Source organism: Propithecus coquereli, unplaced genomic scaffold, assembly GCF_000956105.1.
Source record: "Propithecus coquereli isolate 6110/MARCELLA unplaced genomic scaffold, Pcoq_1.0 Scaffold766, whole genome shotgun sequence".
Taxonomy (NCBI): domain Eukaryota; kingdom Metazoa; phylum Chordata; class Mammalia; order Primates; family Indriidae; genus Propithecus; species Propithecus coquereli.
In genome coordinates, this window is record NW_012153796.1 from 214,268 (window position 1) to 224,324 (window position 10,057).

General features: G+C 40.8%; 1 protein-coding gene across 1 annotated transcript in view; it reads right to left on the reverse strand.

The window, feature by feature from the left end:
• Positions 1-10,057, reverse strand: part of SFXN1 (sideroflexin 1) — a 55,670-nt gene that overhangs the window by 18,491 nt on the left and 27,122 nt on the right. Inside the window, exons 3-8 of the mRNA XM_012662452.1 lie at positions 8,258-8,428; positions 7,258-7,356; positions 6,035-6,110; positions 5,376-5,461; positions 4,394-4,521; positions 2,006-2,055 (exon numbers count right to left, since the gene is read on the reverse strand). Coding sequence (XP_012517906.1) covers positions 2,006-2,055; positions 4,394-4,521; positions 5,376-5,461; positions 6,035-6,110; positions 7,258-7,356; positions 8,258-8,428 — 610 coding nt within the window. The remainder of the gene's footprint in view (positions 1-2,005; positions 2,056-4,393; positions 4,522-5,375; positions 5,462-6,034; positions 6,111-7,257; positions 7,357-8,257; positions 8,429-10,057) is intronic.

The following is a 10,057-nucleotide window of genomic DNA, read 5'->3' on the forward strand; positions in this document are numbered from 1 at the left end:
AAGCCACGCTCTGTGTCCTTGCTGAGCTTCTGTAGAACATGGGCCCTTGGCTGATGCTCTTCCAGTCTCTGCCCATCTATGCCAGTCGGGTAAGACACCTCCTTTGTATTCCCTCAGAGCTATAATCACTGTGTGTTGGGAGCATTTGTCCTGTGACTCTTTCCCCACAACACAATGTGCTTCCTGAGAGCAGGGCTCATGTCCTCTTTGGGTGACTCTAGCGCCTGGCACATTGCTTGGCATAAACAAGCATTCAGCAAAGGGCTGCTAAAGAAATATATAAATGTAAAAATAAATGCTTCCTTCACATTTGGTTAGCAGATAGTCCTGAAAATGTACTGAGTAGCCATAGCAGTCCACTTTTATTAACAGGAATATAAAAGAATTAGGACTTAAGGAAAGAGAACTATTATTACAGGACCCAAACCATATCAATTTTATTCCCAATGAAAGTGCCAGCAAGAATGACCTAAGTTTAAAGAGACAACAGGAACTATTCTTCAAGAAAAAACGTTCGTGGAAGCCCAGATTTTAGGCAGTAAACTTTTTGGTTTACTGCAAAAATTTTCGTGAGTCACCTGCCCACAGCTGATGGCTTTTTCCAGCTCTTCACTTGGGAAAGGATAAGGCGTGGGGGGAACGATGAGTCATGCTGAATGCTCCCCAAGCATCACCATTTAAAAAAGCCCAGAATGTTCAATTAGTTTCATGTTTGCAGAGGAGTTTGGTCATTTCCAAGGTAAAAGCCCAGATAAGTACATCCTTGCAGAGGCGGCACACCTGGCCGTGGGAGTCGGGGGAACAAGGGGAAGGCCAACCAAGGCAGACACCTCCCACGTGGGCATCGGGAACTGCTGAGGAAATGATCCTCGAGCCTTTGTAAAGGGGGCACGGTAAAGCCTGCCTTTCACAATAGTATGTGAAAGTGGTTTGAACACGGAATAGTATGGACATTAATATAAGCTGCCTCTGTATATGTTTTAGTCATGGCTATATTATCAATTAAGTCTGTCTTCTCTCTGTGGGAAAAATGCAATATTTAAGTGTAATAGCAACCTTGAACTTGGGAGTGGTAGGTGTATGTGGGAACCTCAACAGTATTTAGCCATTACTTTTTCAAGGCAACATCTTCTATTGAGTTCTGAATGAGTACAGCTACCACCAGACCCCCTGTAGCTAGTGAGGCACTGGGACTGATCCGCGAGCGACGCTGACCGCCTCTCTGGGCCTTGACACAGGGACTTCGAAATCAGTGGCCCCTTCAGTGTGGGGTTGGGCAGCAGACGGCTTCTGTGGGAAGAGCGAGTGAGGCAGCACACTTCTAAATTATGACTGCAGGGAATACAATATCAAGCAAAGCTAACACACACACATTAAGATGAGGCTGGAGAGAACACAGTATTTACTCACCTTATCACTGTGTAAAAGCCTGGAGTGGTGTGGCAACGGTGGGCTAAGATGGGGCTAACTGCTTGTATCATTTGCTAGTTCCTTCATGTGAGAAAATGCCAGGGTATATCTAAAACAATTGCCATCAGTCATAGCAAGAAAATTATGCCGTATGCCCAACTACATTTTCTGTCCAGTGTTCGTCTCTGAGACATCAGTGGAACTGAGGCAACCATTCCAACACTGAGACCCCATGAAACCAGTACTCCAAATTAGTTTTTCATTCTGATAGTATGGACAGTGACTTCTAAACACATCATTCCAAATTCACATCATCTCTTCATTTTTCCCTAGCGAGGCATTCAGCTGATGACTAAGTGTATAACTGACCTACGATCTCTCAATAGCAGTGGTCTTCATGTACGAGAAGCTTTTTCAAATTCCGAGATTAGAAATAAAATGATTCTGGAAACATCTTTTTATTTACATTAGAGTCTGAGAAAAACTGACCTTCAAATTCTTTACTCACTATTTATGTAGCAAATATTCTGTATACTTTGAAGTCTGAAAAGGAATGAAAAGAATTGAGAAAATGACAAATAAAACTGGGTCTTACCTTCAAAAAGGCTTTCTTTTCCAAAGTGTTCATAATGAATGGAGGGACAGCTGAAAGTAAAGACAGAGTCACTTAAATCTCTATTTAATGTCTGTTTTCAGCTCACATTTTTTCCAACAATTTGACAGTAAGCTTATGTCACTTTTAGCCTATTTTTTCACACTGGCAGAGTAAAAACTATTTGCAGTAATTCTTTAAATTATTAAATTTAAATTTATTAAATAGAAAACTGTTCCTATTTTCTAGATTTTTGAAAAACAATGTAATGCCCTCTGCCAGCCAGAAAGTTTTATAATCTTGAAGAGAACTTGACATTTAACTTTAAACAGGCAACGATACAAACATCAGGAACCTTCCCCTCCTACATTATTAAATAATAAAGCAAATGCAGCCTTTCCTGGGTGTCCAGCACTGGTGGAGGCAGATACCGCTTCAGTACAGGCTAGACCACTTGCTAGCTGGGGGACTCTGAAACAGTCACCTAACTTCTCTAAGCCTTGTTTCCTGTTTTCCTCACCTATAAAATGGAGAAAACAGTATTAAAGTGCCCATGCTGATTTGACGCAACAATGTGTGTAAAACGCTGGGTATGTGATGGGCAGAATTAGTTCATTCACTCATAACTTTTATCACACTGAACTGTCATATCCTACACTTCAGTATGTCAACTACCCTGTAAATTTCAATGAGACAGAAGGATTTTGTTTTTCCTCAGGGGACTCAATAGCATTTATAATAACCAAGTCACTGGAAATGGATTTGTTGGGCTGGTTGAATTCCAAGAGGAATAAGGCATTTCAAAATGGGAAAGACCAAAACCAAAAGCAAACCCAGGGTAGAAGTTGGAGTTGTAACCTCAATTTCAGCAAATTTGGCCTCAGGACTCGGTAGGCATGTCGGGGTGGGCTCCTCAGCCTCCTCCTAGGTGAGTGACAAGTGTGCTGGTTCTGGACTCGGGGAAGCTTCGCCTGCATTTCAGGACTGTGGCCTCCCAGCCACCCTCACAGAACACACTGGCATCCCACAAGGGTGGGATGTCCGAGGTGTTCCTTTGTTCAATCAGATAATAGCGGTCTCTCCCCAATTAGTTGGAATGCAAATATGACGGTCTTCAAAGTTCTCCTTCGTGCACTTTGGTTCAACTTCTGTTGCCTGCTCCTACTTGCCTGCTAATGAGCATTTGCAGTGACAGAAGGAATGTAAAAACTGCAAAAAATATTAGTGAGAAAGCTGGACAGTGGTTGATGAAGTATGCTTCATTTGGGAGCTTCATTTTCATAAGCCAAGTGCTGTTTGCATTCAGTTCAGATGATAAAATTAAATTTGTTTTAATATTAACGATACATTCTGTTTAATACTAATTTCTGTTTTGTCTGTGGAGAGGGCTGTAACTCCCAGGTCCTGTGATTTCTGGGTGAGTCTGAGAACCTTCTCTAGGCCTGGTCTGAAGGCAGCTCTAAGCAGCCCGCTGGCCCAGCATCCTCAGAGGAAATAAACGCAGTGTAGATTTGCTGCTCTGGGTGATGCTGGCCCCACACCCCGTGGAGAAAACAAGTGGCGGCTTGGCACACGTTTTGTTAGTAGCTGCTCTAACCATTCCGATTTGCTGCATGTTCCTAGGGTTTCCTATTGATACAAATAAACCTTCAGTAGAAACTACTTCTATCCAAGGACTCTGGAAGTTTCTTTTCAAGGTTTGTAAAGATCGAATTCCTTCCTGTCAAATTCCCATCCCCTCCACTGCATGGCCCCGGCCCCGCCCGCCACTGGGTCTCACCTGGAACACTGAGGCGGCCCCTGAACAGGCTCCGTACAACATTCTTGTTCCTCCTTCAGTCTTTCATCAACCCAGCATCCGGATGACACGGTTAAAACCTAGGTCGGATTGTGCCACCGGCCTGCTCAAAATCCTGCATGGCTCCCTGTCTCTCAGAGGAAAAGCCAAGCCGGAAACACCAGGGCAGCCATCCACGCTCTGCCCTCCGTGGCCTCGCAACACCCTTCCTGCTGCTCCCCACCTCCCTCGCTCTGCTCCAGCTGCACCTGTCTCCCACGATGCCTCCTACGCACCAGGCGCACTCTGGCCTCTCTGTTGCCCTCTCTGCCCAGAGTATGCGTCCCTGACCCCTGCTTGGCTCACTCCCTTCCCCTGAGCCAGTCTGTTCCCTGTCTGCGGCTGCTTCCACCCCAGTGCCCACATCCTCCTTCCTCTAGCCCTTAGCACCATTTCACACACTGCATATTTTATTTACTTGTCTATTTTCTGCCTCCTCCACAGAAGGTAATTTCCACTAAAAGGAGTGACTTTTTTTGTTTGTTCGCTGATCCATAAAGGCTTGCTCAGTCTATATTCACAGAATGAATGAATGAGGACAAAGTTCTACTAACCCATGCCCGGGGCTGCCATGAGGATCCTGGAGACGACCACCTGCGTGATGGCTTGTCTTGCAGCGTTTGCTGATTCTCCCAAGCGGTTCCCGTTTTCATCTGTGACCGGAATGCCAACTCTGAGCTCCCTGCAGAGCAAAGCACACGCAAAGGAGTTCCCCAATGCCTTCACAAAGCATCTTGAAACAATACTACGATGGGAAAGATCAAGTCCCCACTTAATCCAAATGCTCGCTCAAGTGTTATTTCTGGTACAAACAAGTTTATTTTTAAATACGATGAACAAGCTTAATCCTCCTGGGATAGACACAAAAGTCAAATAACACTAGTAAACTTTCTTAAAAGGGTGTACCTTTTTCAACAACAATATGATTTGAAGGGTGGATATGCTAGCTTAAAGAAAAGGCTAATTTCTGTGCCCTTGGGCAAATGTGAGCAACTTTCTAAATGATAAATAGATACAACGCATGGCATTATTAAGTCAACTAACTTAATGTACTGACATAGAAGAAGTCACTAGTATGGGGCCCTTATTGGATATTTATTAACTATAGTTACTAATACTATAAATCCTATTGATACCCTGTTTTCTGTTATTCATTTCAAATGCTTTTTCTTGTTCTTTCTTCTCCTTTAATTTTTGCCAGTTCTAAAAGAATACTTCCAAAGATATAGATTAATATTACTTTAAGCCCCAAAAGAAAATTCTTGCGGGGGAAGAACCTATCTTAGAGAATAAACTAATCTAAACGCCACGCACTCCTTGGCCTGCTTCCATAATTGGCAACTCGTGGCTAAACTTGTTTCATCAGGGGGTCCGTCCTCACCCCAGCCCCATATTATTTCGAAGTAAATCCCCAATCTCATATAATTTCATCTGTACAGATTAAAATAAATTTTTAAGAGTTTCAACAAAGCTAATTATTACAAGAGACTATCCTGTCAAGCGTAAGCCCTGGCTAAGAGTATGTATGAATCTTACCTTTGCCTCATTAATGGAATATTGATGCAATTAGCAGCAGCTACGGCAGCAAAGGGAACAAAACGTCCTATCAGTGGCGAGACATGCTGTGGAAGAGAGAATTCCAAAAGCATTATCTTCCCTTTCCTGTATTACTGGATGGAAATAACTTTCTACTCGAAAACTCTTAAAAACGCAGAGTCCTATTTGTATAGAAACTCAGGCCAAGAGTACTTTCAAAACTTGTTTCCTAGTAGTATTTTTCTATGTCTGGCATGGGCATGCTGGGACCAGGCATGCTTCTAAGACATTCTGACAGCTTAGCGTGGCTGAAAGAGCACGGGCTTTGGAGTCCCAAAGTCTTGAGCTCAGACGCTGGCTCTTCCACCTCTTCAGGGCTGTGGCCTGAGGCACACGGCTTACCACAGTCTCCAGCAGGCCGTTGGGGAGGTGAGCATTTGGCATTTCATACACAGCGCCAGGCACAGACCACAGTATCGGCAGAGGTAACAACCCTTCCCAAACTTACTGGAAGATATAATTAAACTATGTAGCTAAAGATAATGAGTATGATAAGAAAGTCACAGACTTGAACTGTTTTGAGGAACAGTAGAGGGACTTTGAGCCAGGCAGGTGAAAATGAATGAAGAAGTTTATTATGGAAATAAAAATCCGAGTACCTTGGTTAATGCGTTAAGTCCTAGAGCTGTTGCTACAGCACCAGTTGTTGCAGAAACATAAGCTGTTCCCAATTCACTGAAATGAAAAAAGGATATCCCATAAATGATGAGTGTCAGGGAACTCTGGTACCTTATTTGAAGAAACAAGGGGGAAATATAAAAGAGCATGACTAAGAGTGGAGAGTCCGAAAAACAACATTCCTTATCACTCCTACAAGTATAAGAATCTAGAGAAAAAGCAAAAAGACCCATAAAAAATAGGATTCTTCACATATAACCTGAGTACGATCCCAAACGAGTAGACATATAGACTGTGTATTTGTGGGAGGGAGGGTTTGTGTGTAGAAAGCTATGAATACAGGAAAATGTGTATTGGGCTAAATGTTTGGAACATATTTGCTTAAATAAAAAATACTTCTCAAAATATTAATATACATACTGAAAGCAAAAATGAAGTGCTGCCATTTTAAAAATGTTACTTTACTGTATAAAAATACTTAGTCTCATCTTCAAAATGCAATAAAGCACAAGCAATTCTTTCTTCCTTTAAAAGAAATTTTAACTGTGATAAATTCCGCTGGGTTGCAGATTTCAATATCCTTTGTTCCACACAATGATGGTAGAAGAACATGGACTGTTGAATGCAATTTTAAATAATAAAAAAAAGAAAAGCACTTTTCTTTCAAGTGTAATGCAAGTTATGCTGACATTTTAGTCTGTCAGATTTTTTTTATGAGAGGAAAATTTTTTAAACCCATTGCTTTCTTTTGGGTTCCACAGATGAGCTATTTTTTTTTTTTTTTAAAGTCAGATATAATGGTCACATCACCATGGTCTTCCTTGATTTCTCCAGAGACCACACGGTTGACCCCTCTCCTTTTGATGCTGGTGGCTGTTGACTTGGGCAGGGTTGAGGGGTGCGGCTTGTCATTCACCAGAGGCCAGACCTGCTGCCTGCCACGTGTCCGCAGCGGCAATGAGAGATGTATCATTCTACTAGCACCACTAACAGTTTGAGTAATGTCTGAGAAAGCAGGTTGGAAGAAAACGGTTGTCTTGACAGAGAGGGAGAAAAAGAAGCACTTTACTTGAAAAGATGCTACATAATATTCTGAACAATATAAGCAGTTTATACAGATACACTTTTTTAAACAGGAGAGCATCACCACTTAATCAAATGAACACTGGAGAACCGCAGGGGACCGTCAATCTCGCAGCCTTACTTTACAGTGAGGGGAGCGTCTCCACTTCGGTTGGTGTAATTGACGACAGCATTGAAGGACTGGTTAATCCACTGCCAGAACACCACAGCCGGCGTAGTCCTGAAACATAGCAAGCGGTCACACACCCACCATCACCTGGACCTAATCGCTGCACAGAACAGAGAATGTGGGCACCAGAAACCAAGGAGGAGACAGACTGGGAAGGGAGAAACTTGGGCAAGGACTATGCATCTGGGCTGCCACAGGCTTAGGACCTGTGTGGCCAGGCGGACTCTTAACCTCTGTGATCCTCAGTGTCCTCGTTCAGTAGATATGGATGACACCAAGCTCAGAGGGTTACTATGAGGACGAAGTAAGATAAAATCTGTAGAAGGCCTGGCACAGATATTTACTCAACAAATGTCAGGTCCCTTCTTTGGGGGAAAAATGAAGCCATATGTAGGCTAAGCAGTCCTGGCCCCTCCTAACTGCATGTACAATCCTGTATGTCTGTGTCTATGTCCACACCTACACCTGTATTGTATCTATACCTATACCTATATCTATACGGAGGGATTAAAAGGAGAATTTGCTTACAGACTCTTTATTTTCTTTCTCTACCTCATTTTCTTTTGGGTCTAAGATTTAGGGAAAAATTCAAGCTCCTTTTGAATAATGAAGAAGATGGTATTTAGTAGAGGAGAAAGGTAAAAAAGACCCCAGAGCAGCAACATTTATACAAAAGGGAAATAAAAATGCAATGACATTTGTTTCTTTTTTTAAAGCAATTACACCCCCATTTTATTTTTTCAATTTTATTTTTTGTTGTATATATTTTTGGAGCACAATGTGCTATTTGGATACATGTATACATTGTGGATGATTCAATCAAGCTAATTCCCATATTCATCACTTTTTATACTTATGAAATGACATTTATCTCAATAAAATTATTTACATAAAAATGTACTTTAGGCTTTTGTGATATCAAACAAACCGTTGTTACATATCCATCACTTACCTATAAAATGTCATCATGCAACCTGTGATGGTCATGTTCATTGGAACCTGAGCTGACATTCTTCCTATCAAAATCATCTTTTCACCAGTGTCAGGATGAAAAGCTGAATCGTAGATGTACTTTGCTCTCCATAATTCATTTTCTGTAAGACCTGGAGGAACAATTCCTTGCCTAGGAAAACAACAACGAATAACATGGCAATTTTTAATTTCAAATATCTCACTAGCGCCCTAGAGACAAGTAGCTGCAAAGTTTGAAAGTTTACACTTACCTAAAACAATTCTGCTTGGATGGAGTGAGAAATCTAACTATTAATATTACATATATAGTCAGTAAAAATTTCAAAACATAAGCACTTAAAATGAAGATTTCAAACCTACTCATTTTAAATTATCTGTAATTTGAAAAAGCAAAAAAAAAAATATCTTGTATAATATGGAAGTATTCTACTTTGAAATACTCTGTCTTAAATGACATTTTAAAATCTGTTTTGAACTTCGCCAAACTCTAAAGTATTTTTAACCAATTAGATGAAAGTTATGGCACTCAGGAACATTAATTCATTTTTAAACCCACAGAATGAAAACCTCGTTTATAAAGGCTCTTAGTGAAGAAAAAAAAAAAAACCCATGTGACGACGGAGGCGGAGACTGGAGCGATGCATCTACAAGCCCAGAAACAGCAAGGCCATCAGAACCCAGGAAAAGGCAAGCAAGGATCCTCCCCTAGAGCCTTCAGAGAGAGCATGGCCCTGCTGCACCTTGATTTCAGACTGCGAGCCTCCAGGACTATAAGAGAACAAATTTCTGTTGTTTTAAGCCACCCAGCTGGTGGCAGTTTGTTACTGCAGCTTTAGGAAACAAATAAATCATTCCTTTAAATATTGCATAGTATTCCACTGCATGATTGTAAAATACTGTGTAATACATTAATATTATACCAATCCCCTAGTGCTGGGCATTTTAACTGCTTCTAACTTTTTCCATTTGTAAAGGATGGGGAAGTAAATAAACCCTCATAAATAAATCTTTCCTTACATTCAAGACTATTTCAAAAGCAATGAGTAAATGTGCTGGGACAAAAGCTATGCAAAATATTAAAACTTTAGACATATCTTTTATCCTTTTTCTCTATTTGAGTTATGTCTTTTTAAAAAATCATCTTCATCAACAGTAGCATCATCATTATTTATGTAATTCGTATGCATACTGTGGCTAACAAAAGTTTAATTTTGTTTTGTTAGTTGTCTTATCTGCTGTTCTGAGCATTTTTATTTTTATGTAGTCAGACAGGAATAAAGTTTCTACCTAGAAAGACTAGACTATACAAATGCTCACCTATACTTCCAGCATTTTCATGAGTTGTTTTTGTGTGTGTCATGGAAGCTTTTAGTCTATTGAGAACTTATCTTAAGATAAGAAAATGTAAAACTTGCTTAACTTTATTTCCCAGTCAGCTGGTCTGCATCAGTTGGGGTTTTGTGAAGACCAGGCTTAATTTCTAGACCTTTTATTGTGCTCCCACATATCTACACATTCTGATGCCAATACCCACCATTTAAATGGGACAGTCCATTTTCATATTTGATAGAGCAACTGTCCCTCACTTTTTTTCCTGCTCTAAAATGCCTTAGTTACACTCATTAATTTATTCTTCCAAATAAACCTTAGAATTCTTTTGTCAATTTTATAGGTGATCACAATTGTATTTTGACTGAAGCTGTATTAATCCGGAGAGAATGACACCTCTACAACATGCAGCCTTTCTATCCACACCTACTACGTGCCACTCCAGTTACTC